At 32.6% G+C, this 26,297-nt stretch overlaps 2 protein-coding genes across 2 annotated transcripts in view; one reads left to right on the top strand and one right to left on the bottom strand.

Annotated features, from left to right (window-relative positions):
- KLHL1 (kelch like family member 1) overlaps positions 1-26,297 on the top strand; it is a 605,136-nt gene that overhangs the window by 135,764 nt on the left and 443,075 nt on the right. The window lies entirely within an intron of this gene.
- On the bottom strand, positions 20,196-22,688 carry LOC141560673 (cyclin-G1). Its single transcript, XM_074299231.1, has one exon. It carries the CDS (start codon positions 22,470-22,472, stop codon positions 21,585-21,587), a length of 888 nt encoding a protein of 295 aa, XP_074155332.1. The 5' UTR covers positions 22,473-22,688; the 3' UTR covers positions 20,196-21,584.

Genomic DNA, 26,297 nt, shown 5'->3' with positions numbered 1-26,297 from the left:
ATTATTTTCTTCAGGGAGCTTTTGTACCTTCTTTTCCATTTGGCCAATTCTACTTTTCCAAACATTCTTTTCTATAACTAATTTTTATTATTAATTATTTATTACTTTAGTTGTGTGTTCATTTTAAATTATTTAATTCAATATTTTTCTGTATCTCTTTTACCAAGTTATTGATTCTTTCTTTTCCTGATTTTCATACATCACTCTCATTTCTTTCCCCATTTTTCCTCTCTCTTGCTGGATTTTAAAAATTCTCTCCTAGCTCTTTCATTGCTTGAGACCAATTTATATTTTTCTTGGATGGTTTAGATGCACAAATTTTGACTTTGTTGTTTTCTTCTGAGTGTATATTTTACCATTCCTTGTCACAATAGTAGCACTTTATAGTTATGGTTTTTTTTTATGTTGTTTGCTCAAATTCCAATCTATTTCTTGATTTTAAAAACTGTGCTAAAATGGTCTTGGCTTCCTAAGTGGAGAGAGCATTAGTTCAAATTTTAGGGTTTTTGTGTAGCTCTTTGCTGAGGTAGTTCTGGGGACCTATGTGTTGTTGGCTCTTCCAAGTTGATATGACATAAGCAGAGGTATGTTTACTACTCTCCTGGACTCTGCCCTACAATCTTTTAGAAACTAGAATTGTGAAAAGGATCCTTTCTCCCCTGCAGCTGCAAGCTCTGCTGTGCTAGTACTTCTTGCACTGGGACTAAATCACAGGATTATGACCCAGATCCAAGCATAGGCAACAACAACACAGACCTTCCCCTGGTACCAGCAAAGTAATTCCTGTAAATCTTCTGACCCATTGGCCAGTATCCTTACCTTCTGTGGTCTGAGAGGTCTGGAAACCCTCACTACTGCCATAGATTTAGTCACCCTGAAATATATTCCTACTTTTCCTGTGGCCTGGTCTGGACTAGCCCAGTATGCACTGAATTGGGCTTCTCTCTTATCCTTGTGCAACAGACTACCTGCTGACCTAAGTTGTCTGGGGCTGGAATTTTTTTTTTTTTTTAACTTTGACTTTTCTGTGGATTCTGTCCATCTAGCATTTGTTTAGAGTCATTATTTAGAGGACTCTGGAAGAGTTTGGGAGACAACTCAAGTGAGTTTGTGCTTTTACTCTGCCATCTTGGCTCTGCCTAGCACTGTAATTCTAAGATGCCTTCATTTAGGAATATCTAAAAACTAATAGATGCATGTATATAATATTTTCTTTTCTTTTTTTCTTTTTTTGCATGTATATAATATTGATGCAAATATGTATGCATGCATACATGCATATATGTATATATATATATTAGTATATAATAGCTTCTAAACTTTCTAGTTTTTTCTCATAATTTTTCTCTTCAATAAATTCTATCTTCTAGTCAAATTGGTATGTCCATTGAACATGCCCTGTATTGTCTGATCTCTTGACTTTGGTAATTCAATTCTCTATTCTAAAATATTTTTCCTCTCCACTTTGCTTGTTAATTTCTACTCATTTTTTGAAGCACAAGTTGATGTCACTATGCTTGGTTAGTAATAACATTCTGATTTGTAATACATATTACATAAATATGTTTCTTCATATATTAATTGAACATAGGGATAAGAATTGTATCTGTGATTTTACAGATTTAGGGACATTTCTTTTGAGGACTTTCCCTCTACCATAGCGGATTCATATCTTTTCTTCAACTTATAGTCTTAAAGATTTGCCTAGAAGACAAAGAATTTAAATGATTAAGTCAAGGAATTACTATATGTCACCGAAGGTCTTTTTAAATTCAAGATCCCTTTCTATCCATTATGTCATATTGATTCAATTATACTTACCACCCTTTCTATTAAATTAAGCTTCATTATTATTAGACTATTACTACACACTGCTTATATAATTATTTTCTTTTCCTATTATGTTCCACATTGTTTTATATATAATTAGTGCTCAATAAATATTTTTAATGAATGATTATCTATAGATGTGACTTTTAGGAGGATCATTTTGATTTTCATTTTATTTTATATTTATTATTTTATCAGAAACTATTTATTAAGCATCTAATTAATTCTTTCATGCTTGGATTCCTCTACAAAGAGAATTTTAAAGACTATGTTGACCCTTAATAACCTCAGAGAGATATGATGACATAAATATCCTTATAAAAAGGAGACAGGAGAATAGAAACATTAAGTGATAAAGGTCATTAATACATACATGCTATGACATTTTAAAGATTAGAATCAAGAGCAAGTATATAATTGGAGTAGACAGAATAGTTTTGGAAGGTCACTGTACAAACTGCTTTGAACCACTGCAGTCCTTAGCTTGTTTCTGATTAATCTCAGAACAATACATGAAGATGTAATCCTTATGGAGTCAATACATGGGGTTCAGAAGAGTAAAGTCATTGTCATTATTCCTTCCTTTTGCTCTATGAGTGATAAAACAACTTCTTATAGTTTATGCAATGAAGAAGTTATGCCTTTCTCACCCAGCATATACTTAAATTTCTATATATGTTTATGTGTATTTTAAGATTTTTAGTTTTTAATTTATAGAATTCTATTGTCTCCTTCCAAATTCTCACTTTTTTTAAAGAAGGAGAGAAAATCTTGTTACAAATATCTTATAATATCTTATATCTTATAAGGAATATGTATAATCAAAAAACATTTCATATTGATTATATACAAAATCTATTTATCTTTTCTTCACTTAGATTCCATTATCGCCTTTTCAAAGAAGTGAGTAACAAACTTGATCAATGGTACTCTGGAAAATTAGTAGGTCACTTGTATTTTTTTATTAAAGCTTTTTTTATTGACAAAGCATATGCATGGGTAATTTTTTCCAACATTGACCTTTGCATAACCTTTTGTTCCAAATTTTCCCCTCCTCCCCTCTTTCCCCTCTCCTAGCTGACAAGCAGTCCAATACATGTTAAATATGTTGAAATGCATGTTAGATCCAATATATGTATACATATTCATATAGTCATCTTGTTGCCCAAGTAAATTCAGATCAAGAAGGAAGGAAAAGAAAAAGTGAGAAAGAAAACACAATGGAAGCAAATAAACAACAGAGAGAGTGAGAATGCTATATTGTGTTTCACACTCAGTTCCCACAGTCCTCTCTCTGGGTGTAGATGGCTCTTTTCATCATTGAACAATTGGAACTGGTTTGAATTATCTCATTATTGAAGAAAGCCACATCCATCAAAATTGATCTTCATATAGTCTTGTTGTTGTTGTGTATTATGATCTCCTGGTTCTGCTCATTTCACTTAGCATCAGTTCATGCAAGTCTATCCAGGCCTCTCTGTATTCTTCCTGATGGCCATTTCTTTCAGAACAATAATATTCCATAACTTTTATATATCATAATTTATTCAGCCATTTTCCAACTGATGGGAATCCACTCATTTTTCAGTTTCCCTGCCACTACAAAGAGGGCTACCACAAACAATTTTGCACATGTGGGTCACTTTCCCTCCTTTAAGATCTCTTTGGGATATATGCCTAGTTGAAGCACTGCTAGATCAAAGGGTTTGCACAGTTTGATAACTTTTTGAGCATAGTTCCAAATTGCTCTCCAAGAATGGCTGGATTAGAAAAATGTATCAGTGTATCAGTGTCCCAGTTTTCCCACATCCCCTCCAACATTTGTTGTTATTTTTCCTGTCATTTTGGCCAATCTGAGAAGTGTGTAGTGGTATCTCAGAATTGTCTTAATTTGTATTTCTCTGATCAAAAGTGATTTGGAGCATTTTTTCATGTGGCTACAAATAGTTTCAGGTTCTTCATCTGAAAATTTTCTCTTCATATCCTTTGACTATTTATCAATTGGAGAAGTGCTTGAACTATTATAAATTTGAGTCAATTCTCTTTATATTTTAGAAATGAGGCCTTTATCATATCCTTTGGATACAAAAATGTTTTGCCAGTTTAATACTTCCCTTCTAGTCTTGTCTGCATTAGTTTTGTTTGTACAAAAACTTTTTAACTTAATATAATCAAAATATTCTATTTTGTGATCAAAAATGATCTCTAGTTCTTCTTTAGTCACAAATTCCTTCTTCCTCCACAAATCTGAGAGGTAAACTGTCCTATGTTCTTCTAATTTATTTATAGCACCATTCTTTTTGCCAAGATTATGAACCCATTTCAACCTTATCTTGGTATATGGTGTTAAGTGTGGATCCATGACTACTTTCTGACATACTAGTTTCCAATTTTCCCAGCAATTTTTGTCAAATAGTGAATTCTTATCCCAAAAGCTGGGGCCTTTGAGTTTGTTAAATACTAGATTGTTATAGTTAATGGATATTTTATTCTGTGAACCTAGCCTATTCTACTGATCAACTTCTCTATTTCTTAGCCAGTAAATGGTTTTGATGTCCACTGCTTTATAATATAGTTTTAGATCTGATATAGCAAGGCCACCTTCATTTGATTTTCTCTTCATTAATTACTTTGAAATTCTTGAGTAGGTCACTGTATTCATCAGAATTCAGTAACCTTTCACAGTTATTTGTCTTGACAATCCTGATAATTGGAGAAATGTAGATTAAAGCAACTCTGAGATTCTATTTCATATGTAACAGATTTGCAAAGTAGACAAAAAAAGTAAAAAGGCAAAAGTAGATGGTGTTGTGGAAAAAGACATATAATGCACTGATTGGAGTTATAATTGCTTTAGTCATCTGGAAAGGAATTTTGAATTTGTCCTTAAAATTATTAAATTGCATATATCCAGTGACCCAGTAATAAGGTGAGTTCTATAATTCAAATTGAGAAGGAAAGAAGAAAATTTCCTGAATGTACAAAAGTATTCATAGTAACTATTATTGTTGTTGTTGTTGTTGTTGTTGTTGTTTTTGGCAAATAAGTGGAAATTAAGGAAATGTCCATCAAATAGGAAGTAGCTGAACAAATTGTGTTATTGAACCTAACAAAATATTCATGTTATAAGATGCGTTTAAAGAAACAGTTTCAAAGAAATCTGGGAAGACTTGTATGAAATAATAAAGTGTGAAGTGAGCAGAACCAAAAGAAAATTTTATATAACAATAATAACATAATTTTTATTCTCTATCATGTCTAAAATGTTGCTAAAGGATCCCTCAGGTGTTGCCTTAAGCTATGCTCATTAATAAGCAGTATACTCCATATTCCACAAATAAAAGATGTATGTAGGATAAAGCCTATGAACTGGCAGAAAGAGACCAGAAAATGTGTCCCAGAAAATATTACACAGAGCTGAAATTAGGGATAATCAATTGCCTTGGTTACAACAGTGAAAACAGCATGGTATGGTAAAATTTGTGGATCTGTGAAGAAACCCTGATTTTGGAAAGCCTTTTTTTTTTTGGTGTCTCAAGCTTTGCTAGTTCATCTGTGAAGTGAGGGACTAGGTGGTCTGTAAAATGCCTTCTACTTCTCCACATGTGATTCTATGCAGAATTTAAAAGCTAAAAAAATAGGAATATCATTGAAGGGAGTGAGTGATTCCTTGAAGGGTCCAGATGGTAACCAGCCATGCTTTCTCATTCTGAGATACTTTTATCCATTACTCTCATCAATTCTCTGAGCTCATTTGACAACCTAGAGCCTTCCTCTAAATCTTTTGAATATTTATCACCATTATACAATCTATCCATTGGTTCTATCTGGGTCTCACTAATTAATAGGGTATTATCCTTTTCTGGCCATACATTCTAGCTTTCACTACTTGAGTTATCTTGGTCAAGTCAATTAATCATTCTGAATTTCAGTTTCTTTATGTCTTTTTAATTGCTAAGGGTGGAGCTGGGGTAGATAGGAGGATTTATAACTTAAATTCCTATTCCATGATCCACAATTCTACAAACACCAAAAAATGAAAGCTAGTGGATAAAAAGGTATCTTTTATATAATGGGGAACCTAGTAATAATTAGTTTTAATATTATATTAGTTCCCTAATTATATGTAAAGACATTTTTAGCATTTTTTAAAAAAAATTATTTTGAATTTAAAAAAAAATGTAATAATAGCTTTTAACCTTCAAAAAGCATGTAAAAATTGTCCCCAACTAAATGCAAAGATTCCCTCACTCTCCTCCCCCTTTTTAAAATGGTAAGTGATTTGATAAAGGCTATATATGTGCAATTATGTGAGGCATATTCCATACTAGTCTCAGTTGTAAAAGAAGAAAGAGATAAAAAGGAAAATGAAAGGAAAAAATAAAGTAAGTGAAAAAAAAATGCCGATGATGGAACAGATCTATTTGTAATGTTTATCTAGCATGTGTGTGTGTGTGTCTATGTTTTCCATGTATATATTTATTTTGTAATAAGTAAATTTGCATTTTTATATATGGATTCCAAAGATTCAATAGATAGTAACTAAAAAAGGAACACAGTTTTCAGATTTTCACAGGATACAGAAATGAAACATTTGTTTATCATTTTGAAACCTTTCCTAGGACAAGTATCTGGGTCATGATTACTAAAGGATGTCAGCTATTTCTTTTCCATGTCCTGAAACATAATAGGGAAGAAGCAAAAGTAACTTTTCATTGTAAATCCGTTAAAGAAATCCTAAACATTTTCATATTCTGCACAAAATGCTCTATAGGCCTTTAAAGGCTTTGCTCATTTAAAGGAATAAGGAACTAGAATCCTATTTTTATTAAGGTATAATCATCTTTCATAGAGACAGCTACATGGTAAAATGGATAAAGTGTTTGTTCTGGACTCAGGAAGACTTCTTCCTGAATTTAAACCTGAATTTAAATTTAAATTCGTGCTTCAGACATATCCTAGCTGTGCTACATTGGAAAAATCACTTAATCTGTTTGTCTAAGTTCCTCCTCTGTGAAATAAGTTGGAGAAGGGTATGAGAAACCACCATTATGTTTTCTGAGAAAAACTCCAAAAGGAGATCCATAGAGAGTCAGAGGTGACTGAAATCTAATAAAAAACAACAAACCATCCATAGACTCTTCCAAGTATCACATACTAAATGAACTCTACAAATAGATCCCTAGTCACAATTAATAGTTAATTTCATAAATAATTCCTTTATCTCAGATCTACTATATACTTAATATTAGTCTGAAACAGCCCTTCATAATTCCTTATAGTAATTCCCCTACTGAGCCCTCTAGTGGCAGTTATAGGCTTTTCAACTTAAAAATGGAATAATTAAAAAGTTTTGTAAATAAGTAATAACAGATAATGTTTAACTCCTGGATGCCCTTGGATCTCTTGTTTAGTGTGCTTAGTACCAAAGTAAACTGATGCTTCCATTGCTCCAGGATCTTTCATCTTCCCTAAGCGTACCCTCAAAGACTATTTGATCAATATTGATGGAGAGATAAATAGAAAAAAAAAAAAAAAAAAGATAGATTGACAGACAGACAAAAAGAGAAAAGTGGAACTATAAATATAATTAGCTAAATAAAGATAGATAAATATAGATACAGATAGAAAGATAGATAATATATATATATATATTTATATAATAGACATAGATATAAATAGATAAAAGAGGATTCACTAAGTGTTTGCTATTTGGTGTCTTGTAATCTTCCAAATTTGTCTCTCTCATGGGTCACAGAAGCATATAGACAAATCACATTTCAGTAATAGTCCTAGATGTTCTCCAATATGCAAATTAAATTTCATTAAAGACTCTGGGTTACAAAAATTATGCAAATTAACTTCATTATTCAAAGCTCTAATATCACAACACTGACATTTTAACTCAACATTGAAGAATTAAAGTATGAAATAAAACCTCATTTCCAAAGGGAAACATGAATTGACCAGTATTTAAAAATGTCAGTAGCTGCAAGGATTTCTTTTCTCATCATCAATTCATAAAATCAATGTAACCAAAAAAAAAAAAAAAAAAAGTGCTTACGGAAATCATTTAAATTTTGTCTACTTATGGGTAGAGTGACATTTTCTGCTAATTTCAGAATGGACTTGGGAATTGGTCTATGGTGTCATCTTTTTTTTTTTTTTTTAATTTGATTCTGTATTTAGATATTTAAGTTGTTTGTAACACATATGAAATCACATATAAGAAAATGCATTAATATTTGGCTTCTATAGGGTGAATATTTTGATCAACACAAGAATGAATTATATTCTATCATTAGGAATTTTAGAAGAGATTTATTTTAACACATTTCAATAATATAGGTATGTATTGCACTTCATATTATGATAAAGAAATATTGCATTTATGTACATGTATATACACACCACTAGAGATTGAATGCAGGAAGTGTCTTGTAATAGTTTGAAGAATAAAAGATAAAATATTTCATTTGGAGTAATTATCACCAGTCACACCAAATTACAAGGAAGAAAAAAAACCTGACTATATATAAATGGCATAAAATCACACACACACACACACACACATATATACATACATATATATATATATATATATATATATATATATATATATATATAAATATATATATATATACATACACACACACATATATAAATAAATGACATAAATTTACACTGGATATAGTATATTCTTTAATCATGTTTTGGAGAAAATACATTTGTGTGTATGTGTGTTTGTATATATTGTGTATATGTGTGTATATAGTTGTGTGCATACATATATTTAACATTGTTGTTGAGTCATTTTTTTCAATTGTGTCTGGTGCTTCATGACCCATTTGGGGTTTTCTTGGGACAGATATCAGAGTGATTTGCCATTTCTTTCTCCAGATTATTTTACAGATTAAGAAACTGAGACAAAGAGACTTGCCTAGAGTCACACCACTATCAATTATCTGACACTGGATTTGAAGTAAAGTGCTCCTGACTCCAAGGCCAGCCCTTTATCCACTGTGCCACCCTAATTGCTCCCTTTCATTATAAACATTTAAAAATATCTACTGTTTTGGATATCAGCTTTATAAATACTTTATTATTAGATTAATGAGTTAATTTCCAAAAAAATATATTGTATGAAATAGTAACTCCATTCAGATCTTTTAAAATATTTAAATAAAATATATTTCATATACCTTAGATCAAGAAAAAACACCTTAATTTTAATATTTTTTTCGAGATTATGTCACTACAAGCATGAGTGTTGAAACTTTGTTTTAAATTAGCCATTATATTGAGATCCATTTAAATTAAAAATTAGAACCTTTATTTGAGTCATATATAAATTCAACTAAGGTAAATATATATTTAAAGTTATACCAAATCAATTATTCATTATTATTTTTGTATTTAGTATCTAAATGAGAAATTAATTAATTTTATTTTTATATATTAAAATTCTGATGAAAACAAAAAAGCAAAGCTTATGGCATAGTGAAAGAAACCCCACAACATATTTATTTCTAAAATTTTAAAAATATATTTTCTTTATGTTTAGAAGAATTGAAATTACACATACTTAATCTATATTGGATGACTTGCTGTCCAGGGAAGGGGGAAGAGTGGGGGGGGGGGGGAGAAGAAAACTTTGGAACACAAGATTTTGCAAGGGTGAGTGATGAAAACTAGTTTTGCATGTATTTTGGAAAATAAATAAATTATATATATATATATATATATATATATATATATAATTTCTTTTAAAATATCATTCCTAAGGATTATAGCAGAATACTTCATAAGAATGTACCTGTGATCATCACCCTCTTAATGATTTTGATTAAGAACCAGAAAAATTGAAAAGGGGATATAGTGTGTGTGTGTGTGTGTGTGTGTGTGTGTGTGTGTGTATGAGAGAGAGAGAGATTTAATATTGAAAGTTTCTTCAAATAAAGGCAGTAGCGTCAATATAAGAATTAAAAGATATAAAATTGAGTCCTCTTCATAACCCTTGTCACCTCCCATTTACACTATTGAAATAGTTTCCTTTTCTTACTTCCTTTATCCAACCTCTCTCCAACCCTTTATTTAGTTTCCAAGTTAAATTTCTAAAGAATCCAAATCCAAGATCTCATTCTTACAGACTTTCAGTGACTTCTTATTTATTGTGGAAAAAAGGGCACATTTGTTAACTTGTCACTCTAAAATTTTCAAACATTGGATGCTATTGGATGATTGCTGAAGTCTCTCCCAGGTCTAAATTTTGTGTTTGTAATTACTCAGCTTAATTTACCATTTTGTACCTTTTTTTTTTTTTTTTTTTTTTTTTTAATGAACCCAACACATCCAACACATTCTATAATCTGTTTATATGATCTTATTGCCTCCACCTAGTGGATCCCCTAATTCCCTTTAAGGCACAAGTCCGTTTTTCCTCATCCAACAGGTTTTCCCTTATTGCTTCCAACTATTGACTCCCTCTTTTAAAGCACTTTCAATTTGTTTTTATCTATTTACATGCTTTATCTCCCCACACTTTCCCACAAAGTTTAAGCTTCTTAGGGGCAGGGATTATTTTGCACTTTTGTCTTTGTTTCTCTAAGACTATATCCTTTCTTGCATCCAGAAGGCACTTAAGAAATGTTTATTGTATTTTCAATTCATCTGAATAAAATAAGCTACTCTAAATGTTGTTAACTTTTATTCAAAGAAAAGAAGAAGTAAAAATTTAGTGACTTTCTACCACAGTGGCAGCATATTGATTACCTAACACCCACTGCTCTACTTAATACTCTGAATTCCATTTAATTCATAATGTATTTATGCTCTAGGCCAGGCACTGTTCTAAATTCTATGAAGGATTTCAGAAATGATGGGAGGCAAGAATATTAAGTGAGTACATGACTAAGTATGCCATATAGGGCTATTCAGAATGAGACTGTTCTGCTGGTTGAATGAGTTATATTTTATATTGCAATGACATCGCTACATATATTTGTAATTTATGAAATCATACTTCTCTTTCTCCTGTCCTATTTTAACTTTGTTTTCCTTAAATAGTAAAATGCAAGTATCATGTCTAGACTGATTTTGATTCTTCACACTTGAAGCCTTCATATGCAGTCTGAAATTCAATGTAATGTGGTGGACAGGACCCTGGATTTGTTGTCAGAGGAATCAAGTTGACATCCCAGTTCTCTACTAATTTTTAGTGTCATTTTGTACAATATGTAAAAATACTGGTTTTAATATCGTACCAATGATATTTATTGTCCATGGAATTTGAAAAATGAGGGGGATAGTTGTGAAGATTTAAAAATTCTAATAAATTCATTTACCAACCAGGATTACAGATGATGATACAGTGATGTTCTATGCTACCCACCTTTCCATAGAAGAATTAAATATGCAGTATTCACCTTCTGACAGAAGCATTAAATATACAAAATGTGACACAGATTTTTTTTTTTGACATGGCCAATGTGAGAAGTTGCTTTGCATGATCATACATATTTATTATAGAATTTTGGTTTTTTTAACTCATCACTAAGACTAAGCTGTTAGATTCATGCTTTGTTTCCCCCCTATTTTTGTCTCCTGAAATCATCAACAATTTTCATTCAAAAGTTTTTTCCTTTTTTCCTCCTAAGTCAGCATCATAATATAGAGCCCAGGACTAAGACTAACAGGTATGACAAAGACAGGAAGTGGTAAACAAGAAAAATTTTAATATTCTTGTCAGGTGTTTCTGTGCTTGATTATATCCAATAATTGCTTAAGGATGCTTAGCTGATAACTAACACTGAAAGCTAATCAGGCTTGTGCTAACTGATAATTACTCACACCTGGGTAGATCATTTGGACCTGGCAGAGAGTTGGGAAAGAGGAGTGGATGGAACACTTAAAATGGCTCTCCTAAGAGTCTCTATCTATTAGGGGGTGACTTCAGTTTGGCAAGAATAAACGGAAAGTAATGAGTGACTAACTTGTCACATAGTAGGTACTTAAAAATGAACTAAATTGATTAGTCTTTTCTATCTCTTTCTTAGCTCATGCAGCCACTAGAAATAATAGTCTTTAATATTTTGCCTATAGCCCTTCTCTTCACTAGCTTCAACCAAATCAGTCTTGTTTAACATGTGTTCCCTTGCTACCCCCAAAAATGCTTCACAGATTACTAAATAAAACCTGAGCTTCCTTAGAATCTCAAGCTATGCAAACCTTGAAAAAGCATATGTTTCTAGCCTTGGCTCCTGTTATTGTCCCATGAGAAACCTTTGTTCAAGCTGAACTGGTTTATTTATCATCACCTAGAATACAACACAGGCTGTAAATACCTTTTTGTTCTTCCTTTACTGATGAAATTCTCTCCTATATCTCTTCCACTAATCTGAAGTCTTTGGACTGGTAGCAGCAGGATGACAAGCAGAGTTAATTGTTGTTGTTTGTCCATGACATCAGGGAGGTGAAACTTTAACATCAAAGTGAATTAGATTTGTGATGGAAGACTATGCAAGGTCACCTGCCTCACTTTCCCCTCCAGAGCCATCTGGCTCTAGTGGCCAGATGTAAATCAAGATAACTGGAGATAGTCTTGAATTCAGTGGGAGACCTTGGCCTTTTAAGCTAAGGTCCTCCAAAGGTCTCCTCTTGAAGGTCTACATAAATGAATGAATGAATCTGGGAGGGGAAGACCCCTGAGGTCCCGAAAGTATTATTATTTACATTAAATCTGAGTTAATCAGGACCCAAACAATGACCAAATGGGGCTTGGCCTAGGACCTATTGTTGCCCAATCAGAATCAGACTGATTTGGTTTGAGATCAGGTACATAAGAAAGAAATGTAGCTAATAAACCCCAAGATATGTTGGGAGGGCTCAAAAGTGCAAAAGAGAAAAAATGCTTTTAAGAACATTTGTAGGTAAGGGTAAGGTACCTCATGTGAACAGAAGTATAAAAGGTGGGAAGGAACAAAGGAAGGAAGGAAAGAAAGAAGGACAGAAGGAAGGAAGGAAAAAGCAATGGAAGGAAGAAAAGAAAGAGGCATGAAAGGAAGAAAGGAAAGAGGGATTGAAGGAAAGAGGGAGGGAAGGAAGGAAGGAAAAAAGGAAGGAAGGAAGGAAGGAAGGAAGGAAGGAAGGAAGGAAGGAAGGAAGGAAGGAAGGAAGGAAGGAAGGAAGGAAGGAAGGAAGGAGGGAGGGAGGGAGGGAGGGAGGGAGGGAGGGAGGGGAGGGAGGGAAGGAAGGAAGGAAGGAAGGAAGGAAGGAAGGAAGGAAGGAAGGAAGGAAGGAAGGAAGGAAGGAAGGAAGGAAGGAAGGAACTGACCAATTCTAGTTTGTGGGCCAGCTTTACTCACAGAGGTTATTTGTCCTTCATTCTCGGAGTATCATGACATCAGGGAGATGATGCAGAATGAAAAAAAAAAAAAAATTTTAATTTTACATCACTGTGTTAAAATCAAGTTAGAGCATTTCTGACTGACTGATCAGACCAGTCTAAGTTCAGAATGCTCTGCTACAGATCAGGCACAAATAGTCCTTATGAACATTTGGGATAGCTTCTCTAACTCTGCACTTAGCTAATTCACTTCTGCTTTCCTCAGAGAGCACAGCACCTTCTCTGATGAGGGCACACCATGCTGGGCAGTCCTGTGCCAGTGTGACCCATATCATACAATTATTTCTAAAGTTCTTAAGGGACACCTTGAGAATGTCCTTTTATGACTTTTTCTGATCATCATTTGAGTGCTTGCCCTTTTTGAGTTATTCATAAAATAGTCTTTTTGGCAAGCATGCATGTGACATTTGAACAATGTGGCCAGTCCAACAGAGTTGTGCTCTCTGTAGTAGAGTTTGAATGTCTGGCAGTTTAGTGAGAGAAAGTAGCTTAGTATCTTATTCTGACAAATCATCTTTAGAATATTTCTTAGACAATTCAAATGGAAGTGATCCAGTTTCCTGACATGGAGCTATTATACTGTCCAGGTTTTACCTGCATATAATAATGGGGTCAAGCACACTGGCTCTGTAGATGGTCAGTTTGGCAATCAGTCTAATATATCTCCTCTCCCACACTTTGTTTTGGTGCCTCCCAAACACTGAATTAGCTCTATTAATGCATGTGTCAACTTCATTATCAATATGGACATCCCTGGAAATTATGCTGTCAAGGTAAGTGAACTTATGCACAGGATTCAAAATTTCTACATTTGTTCTAATCAATGATTCTACACATAGATTGTGTGGTACTAGCTGATGGAGTACTTTTCTTTTCTTAGTGTTAATTGTTAGAGCAAAATTAGCACAAGCAGCAGAGCATTGATCCATACTTTGTTGCATCTTGGCTTTGGAGGCTGCATTGAGTGTACAATCATCTGCAAACAAAAAGCCATGTACCAAAACTCCCTTCACTTTTTTTTAGCTTGTAGTATTTTCAAGATGTAGTGGGGGTAGAGAGAAATTCATATAACAGTTTACAAGATGCGAGGTTCAAAGTATTTTTTTTAAATAAATAAACATGAAGTCTACATGAGTTGAATAAATGAAAGTGAATAATCAGCAATTTGACGTTTAAAACATTTATTAAAAGCCTTCAAGAAAAAGACCTCTATTATAGGTAACTGCTCATGGAGATACAATGCTTGAGAGGATATAGTACCTTTATCTCATGAAACTATCTTTACTTCTAAGAAGTAAAGCAAATCTGGGTCCTGCAACTTTTTAATCCATCAACTTTACTTTTCAACATTTTCCAGAACCCCATGTCCATTCGCTATAGCAGGGTATCCTGTGATCTAGCTAATTTACCATCTGTATATGGCCCAGCCCAAATCTTTAGTAGCTCAATTTCCCTGCTACATTGCCTGGGTAGGTAAGGAGAGATAGGTGACAGAAAACTTTCTACTTGGAAGAATCATTGAATTGACTCTCTGGATTGCTCATAGTTTTGTAGGATCACTTCAACAGCTGCTCTGATTAGTATGAATAATCAAGATTCCATGGGTGACTCATAGGGGAAAACAAGTAATTTCCAAGAGATACCAATGTTCTCCCAAAATATTTTAATAGCCAAGGAATGGCCAATTGTTTCTTTTCTATTTGTGTCTAAAAATATTCTTGATGTTGGATTTTGGCATATTTAAGTAAAACAACCGGGGTCTGATATGACCAGTTAATATCACAACTATAATTATTGTGAACTACTGTGCTTAGAGAAACGTTTTGATAATTAGAGGTCCATACTTGTCTGAAGTCTTAGGAAACCCCAGCATGCTAGAAATTTTCATTCAGAGTACAAAAGAAAAATCATGCTGACAGGTTCACATAACAGTGATATTTATAATCAATTCCTAATTACCTAGTTATAAGTCTCAGTGACTCTGTGCTGATCCCAAGTTGTACTATTAAAATGATGTCTGGAATATTAGATGCTGATCTACAAATTGTGGGGTGTGAGGTAAAGATAGTACTACTGGTGTGAGGAGTGATGCTGTTCCCATCCCCAAATAACTGCCCACTATACTTTGAGGCCTGTAATTTACACATTAGTCACTTTTAGGTTAAGACTGAAAATCCCTACTGGAATGCTGTTGTGCCATTTGAGAGGGGATGAAACACTATCATTTGTGAAGATATGGGCACTAATTATTTCATTAGATTTTCTATCTATTTACAAGAACTCTTTAGACTTTAATGAAATTGGGCAAAAGTCAGGCAAGTTATCAAGAGTCAAAACACTGGAAGGTACCTCAGAGGAGATGTAGTACAAACTAACCAAAAATCCCCCCTTTTTCTCAAAGAAAAGGCATCATTCAGAATGAGCTTAAAGTGATCCAAAATATCTTGTCAACAAACATATCCTATTCTATTTTTGAATAGTTCTATTTTTTAGGAAGTTTTTCCATACATCAAATTTTAATCTGTGTATCTATGGCTTTTCCCTACAATTGTCATTTTGCCTTCCAAAGCTAAGGAAAATTTAATATCTTTCCTAGAGCAGAAATTCAAATATTTGAATTTTGATGATTTTTCTCTTACAGTGATTAAATTATAATTATATTATATTATAAGATGCTCATGTAATGTCTTTTCAAATTATTTTACCATCATCCTTTTTTTTTGGATATGTCCATTTGTCTATGGCTAACTTTGGCATCTGGAAATCAACTCAATACTCCTCTTTTGTTGTATGAACAAATCAAAGCAAAGCAGAAACCCTCTGACTTTTAATGCAGCCTCAGATAGCATTAATGTTTTTAGGTTTGTTTTTTGTTGTTTTTTTTGTTTGTTTGTTTTGTTAACTCTTGACAGAGAGAATTGGCAGACTGCTAAGAACTTTATATCATTCTTATAAGAACAATGTATTTGTCCAATTGTTCCTTATGCTAAGTGTCTTGAATTCTTTGTCCATTGTTTATTGGCTATCCTCACAATATGACCAGTCTACCTTCTTTTATATTCAATCATGTTTTTTCCATGACATCCTTCATCTTCAGGATTCTTTGTTTGTATTATGTCACAGCCTACTACAGTCAGTGTAGTCACCCTATATCTCTCCATTACAAAATATCATTATCATTTATCATTCACAGCCTGAAGATTTCTCAAATTCACAGCATACAGAATACAATGAATCTAGTAGCATAGCTATCCATAGTGGGATAAGAACTTATTATTTGATTAAAAAAGAAAAACCTGCTGGGAAAATTAGACAACAGTATGAAAGAAATCAGATTTAAACCAATTTATACCTTAAATTCACCTAAAGATACAACTTATACTAAAATAAACTCCAAATGGATAGGTGATATAGTTATAAAAATCACATCTTAAAAAATTGAGAACAAAATAATTGCCTATTAAATCTATTAAGAGATAAAAAGTTTATTACCAAACTGCCCATTTAGATCCACCAAGCCTTATATTGTTGAGCAGGTCTTATAGAGTAGATATAGTAAAGTATATAAAATGGAATTAATCTACTTCTAACAGGCTACATGTACATGGTAGAAATTCCTGGTTGCAAAAAAAAAAAAAAAAAAAAAAAGTCTCTGCCTCTGCACTTCTCAACGGATTGAATGAGAGAAGTTAGCAGAACATAAATAATTACCATTTCTGTAAAGAAAACACAGGTTTCTATTATCCTTCTTTAATAGATGAAATATAAGCAGAATTATGAAGTTATTTTTTAAAATGGATTGTATTGCACTTGGAACAGTAATATACCTTTGATAATAAAATACTCATATTGAAAATCAAAAATGTTGCCACTTCTCTCTCCATTCCTTTCTGTAGGTGGTAGGGGGAAATCAAATATTACATCGATTGTGTTAAAGTCATAAAAGCTAAAGATCATGAAATAAATGTTACCCCCAGTGTCTTTCACATAATTTTATTTGACATTCACTTGTATAAAATCTATTTGATGATAAAAAGGGAAGAAGTGTGGGACTTAAAGAGTACCAGTTCATAGATGAATTGTTAACAGCAATTATTAAATATGTCATGTATTTCTCTACAATTCTAAAATCATAAAAATCAGTGAGATTCATGTTTTGAAAATCCTAGCACATACTTTACCTGTTTTGCAAGAAAACCTTATTTTCTTAGGGAACAGTGCTCATGGAGTGATGAAAGCAGAGTAACTTGAAAACAAAACAAAACCACAAATCTGATAAGAGAAAGCATTTCTGCTAGTAGCTAAAAGAGCTCTCATAGTTTCAAATGTCATAAGGGACCTTCAGTGGAATTACAGTTCTGTAATTCACAGTGGCTTGCTTTTTATTCTATGTAGAAATTTATTGAGATTTTTCCAGTGACCATACCCCATGGATGCTACTGTCACTTTTAAATTACATTTTCTTTGTCTCTTAAAAGCCTGAGGTAACTTTTTTCAGAATTTCTGTACTAAATTTAGGATTTTTGAAAACCACTTCTCCTTCCCACTCCATTTCATAGATAGAATATATTGAAACTCAATTAAATGTAGATGGCACAGGGACAATTCTTTCATTGTTTTAATTAAATAGGAAAAATGACTAGAGGAAATGTGCTAATTTGTTATGAAAAAAAAGTTGAACACAATTATTTTATGTTGTAAAGGGAAAATGTGCATCTTTTCTTTTAGAACTAGAATATTCTTATTTAAAGCACCAACTTATAGCAGTTTAGGTAAATGGTAATACAGTCACTCCACTTTATAAAATTCAATTCAGCAAGCATATAATAAGGTTCTACCATGTTCATGGCAGAAAGCCAGGCATTCAGGATATAAAGGCAAAAAGGCAAATCATTAACATTATGTCTTCATGTAGAACTGGCATTTCAGATGAATCTTGGAGGGAATTAGAGATTCCAAGATGCAGAAGATAGAAATGAGGGAATCCCAGACATGGGGAGATAATCTATGCAAAGGCAAAGAGGAAGAATAATGTCTAGCACATAGAGGAAACTGCAAGTCAGACAATGTGGCCACAACATAGAGTTTTTGAAATAGGAAATGTAAAATTAGTCTAAAACAATAGATTGAGATAGAATGTATAGGGACTTTACATATTTTTCTCCCATAGCATTTCATTTAGCTTTTTAATCTATATGTTTGAGAAATAGGGTGTTTATAAGAAAAACTTGTTTCAATTGTTTTTTCACAATTACTGTTGCTAACTCTATCTCCTCCTTTTATTCTTTTCTCTCTTTTCACCCAGTCCCTCTTCAAAAGTGTTTTGCTTCTGAGTACCCATTCCCCCAATCTGTCTTTCCTTCTATCCACTCACTCTCCCCTTCTCTTATATCTTTCCCCTCCTATTTTCCTGTAGTTTAAAAAAAGATTTCTTTACTCATGTTATTCCCTCTTTGAGCCAATTCTGATGAGAATAAAGTTCCTTTACTCATCTCACCCCTACCATCTTCCCCTCCATTATACAAGTTTTTTCTTTCTTCTTTTATGATAATTTATTGCTTTCTATCTCTTCTTTCCCCTTTCTCCTGGCATATTCTTCTCTCATACCTTAATTTTCCTTTTTTAGATTTCTTCCCTTCACATTCAGCTCACATGTCTAAGAAGAGCTGTCTTTACTCCTCTCCTGGCCTGTGCTCTTGTCTGTTAGTGACCACTAGACTGGCATTCTTTTCTGCCCTGTAATATAAATTTATTTTATGTGTGCTTAAGCTGTAATGACGTTTCCCTGCTGAAAATAAAAATATACAGATTAACAAAATGGGCAGAGAATAGAAATGGAGCTTCTTAAGTATTTAACAATCTGCTTCCTCTAAAATATTAACACTGTAAAAATAGTTTTTAAAAATTATATGTAATGGCACAGAAGCAAGTTGAATCATGGTTTTATTCAGGGGACACAAATGAAAATTAGACATAGGAGAAGCATATTAATTGGTTAGAAATTTATTAGATTCTTGAAACTTTTTGTAGATCTCCTATCTGGCAATTGTACAGGGGTAACTACTAAATCTCCCTGTTAATAATTCAAAATATAAGTATATGGGGAAGTAATATACATGTGTAAGCCATTTTTAAAGTGACTATGAAGAGTTCTCCTTTGACTTTGCTACTTTCTTGTCAACCTTTTAAATTATCTTGGGATGAAGTTTTTTACTCCAACTTTTTGTGAGTTCTGCCAGTCTAGAATTTCTTTAGAGTCATTATTTAAATGTATTTGGAGAGTCCCTGCATTTACTCAGCTATATTAACTTTGCCTTTGTAAAGTGGCTTTAAATGCAATACTGACTCAATTGAATACCATGTGACCATATTGCATGATATAATAAGAACTGTACTTTAGTAATATCACTCTAATAGTTATAGTTGATAATTTGAAGAGGGAAGAAGATAAAAGCATTGAAATCAATTGGGAAACTATTGCTATAGTCCTGGTGAGACATAGTAAAGGTGATGGTCATTTGAAGAAAGAAAGAGGTATTGATATTAGAGATATTGTAGAGGTATAAACAACAGGATTTGATATATATAATATGGGAGATGTTGATCAGAGAGAGAAAGAATTGAAGATGATTTTCCTGTTGCAAAGGTAAATGGCTAGAAGGGTAATGGTGCCCTTGACAGAAACTGAGGTGTTGATGTAAGAGGAGGAAGCTAATTTAAGGGAGAAAGAAAATAAATTATATAGATCAGTTCGAATACTAAAAATGTTTAAGATCTGTAAATTTGGAAGTCCTTTTAGAGCCATTTTCCAATATATTCATGACAGTGATAAACATGAAATAAATGACCCATGAAACCACTGAAATATACAATACAGCCATCTTAAGGATCAATAGGGAAATTTACTTGATTTTTTCTAATTTTCTTTTTTTTTTTTTTTTTTTTTTTTTTTTTTTCCAGACAAGGCATTTCAATAGTTTTATTGAAAGGTCACTTTCTTAGTACCAGAACATAATGGTACTTTGTTAGGTTACTTCAGCCAACTTTAGTTTGCATTGATGAATTAGAAAGGAAATTCTTCAATGAATCAGGTGTTTAGGAGTAACTGAAGAGTGCATCTGCAAAATGCTTTACAAAATGAAGCATAAGACATGAGACATACTGTGTTTCTTTGGTTTCTCTTTAAAGGATTTTTCCCCCCCATTTTGATTTTTCCACATGATGTCAAAGGGAAATTTGAACTAGTTACAGCTATTGTGGAAGTTAAGCTATATATTGCACTGATTATATGCTTTCCCAACCCTATATATATGTCAATTTAGATTCATTAACCTACAACTAGCCTTAAATGCTCCAACTACCACATAATTTGTCTATTAAATTGCTACTTATTTGAATCTGGGTAGACAACTCACTTTAGTCTAAGTTGAACTGTTACAGGAGCATTATAACAATAGCATACCCCATATGTATTGCTTTTAAACACAAAGTTCTATATACTAACAATTCAGCTTTATACTAACAATAATCCTTATTTAAAAGTTCTGGAGTGTTAGTGTTAGCATACATTGCTTTAGAAGGGCTCAGCTGAGGTTTCAGATTGGTAGACTATGAGAGTTGCTTTTATAATAAAAATTTTTTTCTTAGGGGCTAGATATTTAGATAAAAATCATTCTGTATAAAACTTTGTATATCATATCACTTGTTCCCTAGGATAATTTTGAAGATCACTTAAAATTTAACATATCAGTCTACAACTGTAATAGAATTTTATAAATCAAATTTAAATAATATGCCAAACAAAAATAAAACTTTAGAATTATTGGATTATCTAGTTGTATAAGGCTTTAACAAGGTTGTTTATACTGCCTCAAAGACTAGTAACCCTGACTATACTAAAGTGCATCATATCATTTTTCTGAAGTTGATCTGTTTTGATGTGAACTTGTATCACAATTCAAATAACCTCAATCAATCATACCTTGCCATCAATACTACCTATAATCAATATAATGATCCAGATACTAGATTGGATCAATATTAACTGTCAATTCACAGTATAGTCTCCCATCCTTATTCTACATTAAGTTTTCACATTTGAGTTTTAGTTTTTATAAACATGCTTCAAAGAAGATCATAATTTAGTCCTGAACACATTTCCAACTGCAGAACACATAATCAATTTCCAACTATAAGCCTGTTTTCTCTCCAAGTCTGAAAACATCAATGCGAACCTAGTTGCTATGTTTCAGGCTTCACAGCTTAAATCCATTCTAATACTGGAGAGTCCACAATTCTGATGTGAAGTGAGCTTTCAAAATAGCCGAATTTCTTCACCATAAGAATCCTATTAAGACCCCGTTTCAGGGATTGTTGGAAGATGAGCGATTTTGTAATAACTATGTTTCAACTGACGTGCAGTACGCCCAGACACAATCCACTTCAACTTCTGAACATTTGGTTTAGAACACTTGTTTGATGAATATTCAGTTAGGCACTTTGCTACAAGTTCCTGCCAGAAGGTCAGATCTCTGCCATTTATCTTGGAATGTTTCTGAAGACATTCTACTCCTTCTGTCAATTCTATAAATTTCTGTGCTTGAATCTCCAGTGCAATTATAGACAAGGCCAATACAGATGGCTTTGCTTTAGAAAACATAATCCTACAGTGGCATGCCTTAAGCTGAGCTTCCAGTCTTTCAAAACTCAGGTTCTTTCTCCTTTCAAATGGTAAGTTTTCATGAATGAGTGAATAATAAAGCTGTAGAAACTGAAAGGCAGTAGTAGCTTTGACTTTCCAACACACCTTCTCTAATACAATCTTTTCCATTCTCATTAGGTCAGAAACTGTGAATTTGTATTGGCTTATTCGGATCAAATCAGTGGCTAATGGGACATTTCTCTCTTCTTCTGTTGATTTCACAGCCAGATAGAAGCAACTTAATCCCACACACCCAAGATGTTTGGGCTGTACCTTCATTTTGGATAGAAATCTGTCCAGTAAATTCACAGCTAGAGAAAAAGTCTCTGTGTCAAAACCAAAGAACTGAGTTAGGCTAAGAAGGTCTTTCACTTCGAAGTCTCTCAGTCTTGCAGTCATCCGAAGGCCATTATCATGAGCAGATTCAATTAGTCTCAAGCCACAGACCTTTGGCTGACATCTGGACTCCTGTTCCAACAGAACATTCAGCTGGTGCAGCAGTTTCTGAGCTTCAGTTGTTACTAGTGCTTCTATCATCTTGAGCTCCTCGCGGCGGCTCTTCCTCTGTAGCAGGCCTCCCCCCCGGGGCCTGTCCTCTCCTCACCCTGAAAAATTAGTTCAAAAGTCCCGGAAGACGTGGGAACTATATGGGGGAGAGGAGAGGGGCCCGGGGGGGAGATGCTGGAGGGGGCTTCTGGGGCAGCGGCTCCAGCGAGCTGAGAATGATGTCAGTCTCAGGCCGCGGAGCGCTGAGGCCTTTTTCTAATTTTCTAATGGTAATTGATGTGAACAATAAAGTTGACTGAAATTAATGGGTTTGTTGTAGAAAATTTTATCCTATGTATGCATATAGATATAAGCCAAATTAATGATTAGATAATTTTTGAGAAGCATAAATATTTTGTTCCAAAAATTAATTTTAAGTAGTTTGGAATTTAGAATGAATTTTCCTTTAGAAACTCTATAATCTTCAGACTCTGATGGTTAGTTAAGCCACAGAAGTCTAATAAATGAATTACTTATTTGAAAGATAGTACAATTGATACTACCTCAATTTCATCTAAGTACAATCTATAGTATTGTATTCATAAGGAAATGCATTCTGAGTTGCAGATCTGAATACTAGGTTTTCACCTTAGTATTGAAATAGTTTACCTTATACCAAAAGGACACAGGTATCTGACCCCAAAACTATGTACTATGCCCTTAAAAGGTATTTTCAAAATACCTAGTCCTTGTTGCTAATAATGTCAGTCTTGACACATAATTTAGAGAAGGCACTGATCTAGGCCAATTATTCTTTGGATATTTTGAATTGAAGAAAATGGTTAAGGCCTCCTGAATTAGACTATATACTATGCCCATCTGTGACTTCAAACCATTTGTAAGTCATGTATTATAATTTGAGAGCGCCTTGTATTTTAAGAAATAGTAAAAATAGGCATGGTCTATTTTAGGAAGAAATTATATAAGGAAAAGAAATTATTTAATGCCTCCTCAGTATATATATATATATATATATATATATATATATATATATATATATATATATATATATATATATATATATATATATATATATATATATATATATACACATATATATACATATATATATATGTATATATATGTATATGTATATATATATATATATATAATATGTCCATATATAAATTATATTATCTTATAACTGAATTCAACATATAGAAAAGGAAACCATTTAATACCTTTTCAAAATTTTATCTATATGCATATATAAATATAATAATAAATATAGATAGATATGTATTATGAAAGGATATTAAATATTTTCTTTTTCTACATATGGAATTCAGTTCTAAAATAATTCAGCGTTTGCTGAAAGTTAATAGCTTATAAAGGGAACTCTTCAAAAACATGAACACACACACACATACACACATAATGCCTCTCAAACAAATTTAGAGAAGATATGTTGAATATATTGGAAACATAATTCTAGAGCTCACACATGGACAGTCACATAAAACTGTCAAATAATTAATGTATAAATGATAAATGAAGGGAGGACTTAAGAGTAATTATACATGTAGAGTATAAGATGAACAGATTAATAACCACAAAATAAATGTTATGTATATAAATGATAGAAAGTTTAAATTTCCTAACTTATTTGAGATATCTAATATTTGTTTGGAATTTTAGAAAAGTTATAAAACACAATATTCAATGGGAATTACCATCAGACTGTCATAATAAGTAAATATATTTTAAAAATAGTGCATTTCCACAAAGTAGGCATTTAATAATTGCTTTTTGAATGAATACTGAAAAACTGATCAATGCAAAAAGATGGGGAAGAGATGCTAGCTTTCTATTATAAATTTCCAATTGATATTATACACAAATATATTAAATGAATCATACTAACTGCAATTTAATTTTGGCATGAGAGTTGTTGACTTAAAAAAATCAGTAATCTAACAAACTGAAAAATAACTAGAAATTATCATTCTTTTCCTGGACATTTGTAAATAAATATGAGCCATCTGATGATAGTACCAATAGAAAATCTAGTCAAAGCTCATTATAAATCACTGAGCTGGTATAATTTTGCTTTTGAAGAGCATCCTCCATTTGCCTAATCTCCTTGTCATAATCTTTCAATATCTCTTGACTGTTACCTGGAGAGAATCAGACTGCACAATAGGTCACTGGTGACAAGAGAGTCCTTTCATGAGACAGTGAATTGAAACAAGAAAACAAGCAACAGATCTACAATTGAGGGGCAGTATCTTTTAGGTTATCTGGCTCTACCAATATCTTTTGTGCTTGAGTAGTCCAGACTAATATCAATAATTTGAATACTCTCAGTGTTTTGAGGTAACACAGTTCCTAGAAAAAAAAAAAGAAGAAAAGAAAAGAAAACAGAATTTACTGGTATAGTGATAGGACAATATTATATATTGAAATTTCTATTTCATAAATTTAAAGAACTTCTGACTGAGACAGTTCAGTCAACCAAGATAGACTGTCACTTTGTTTCCATGGTTTGTCAACTTCATGATTTGCTGTGGCCAAAGGTGGGAAGTGGGAGAGGACTTATTGTTTTTTTAATTAAAGAAAAGTTTGTCTGCTTCTCTAGGGATGAGACTTCACAGCATCACTAGGTTATCCTTCAGACCTGTATCATTGGAACCATATGAGATGCGGGTCTATATAATAAGGGAAATGTGATTTCAGAAAGACCTGGAAAGACTTATATGAACTGATGCTAAATGAAGTGAGCAGAACCAAGAGAAAATTGTACATGATAACAACAAGATTATGTATTGATCAACTGTGATGGACTTGGCTCTTTTCAACAATGAGGTGACTCAAGCCAGTTCCAATGGACTTGGGATAGAAAATGCCATCTGCATCCAGAAAGAGAACTATGGAGACTGAATGTGGATCAAAGCACAGTATTTTCACTTATATTGTTGTTATTGTTGTTTATTTGGTTTTTGTTTTCACTTTTGATTTGATTTTTATTGTGCAGCATAACAAATATGGAAATATATTTATAAGAATTGCACATGTTTAAACTATATTGGATTGCTTGCTGCCTTGGGAGGAAGAGGGAGAAGAGGGAGAAAAAATTGGAACACTATATGTATATATATATATATATATATATATATATATATGTATGTATATATATATATATATATATATATGTATGCATATATATAATAAAAATAAAGGAACTGTGGTGAGGAAAATGCTTTATAAAAATTAAACTGGCATATATATGAGTTATTATTACTGTTATTTCAAATAGATACCATGCTGTGATTTCATCAATGATGGGAAGGAACTCAGAGATGAGAAAATTATTTTTACCAAAGAAGATCTGCTGCCTAGAATACTGAAAGATTAAGTGACTTGCTGAGTAATCAAGTCAGTCGTAATGCTTTACTTCTTTATTTTCATTATTTGTATTAGTATTATTAATAGAAATATACAAATCATTCAATTTAATTATCATTATTAACAATATAAGCCACCATTGACATGTGCCTTAGTATGTTATTTTTAACTAATTTTCATTATACCCATATTGGATAATTTTTTAAAAAATAACATTGATTTCAGTGATCTAGAAAATTAGGTTCTTTTTGCAGAGTTATCTTGTTATACCTTTTTATGGTAGGTTGTATAGACCTGGATCTGTAATGACCATTTTAGTAATTTGACTACCTTTGAACGTTGTAAAACCTTTAGAGTTCATTTTAATCAAGTTCTATGCAATGTTATATGATACCATCACTATCATTTTTTTATAAGAAACTAAGCCATGGGCCCTTCTGGAAACATTATTCTTAAACATGTGTTGCCTCT

Source organism: Sminthopsis crassicaudata, chromosome 3, assembly GCF_048593235.1.
Source record: "Sminthopsis crassicaudata isolate SCR6 chromosome 3, ASM4859323v1, whole genome shotgun sequence".
NCBI lineage: Eukaryota > Metazoa > Chordata > Mammalia > Dasyuromorphia > Dasyuridae > Sminthopsis > Sminthopsis crassicaudata.
The sequence above is the reverse complement of the archived record's forward strand: the minus strand, read 5'-3'. Positions and strand labels throughout refer to the sequence as shown.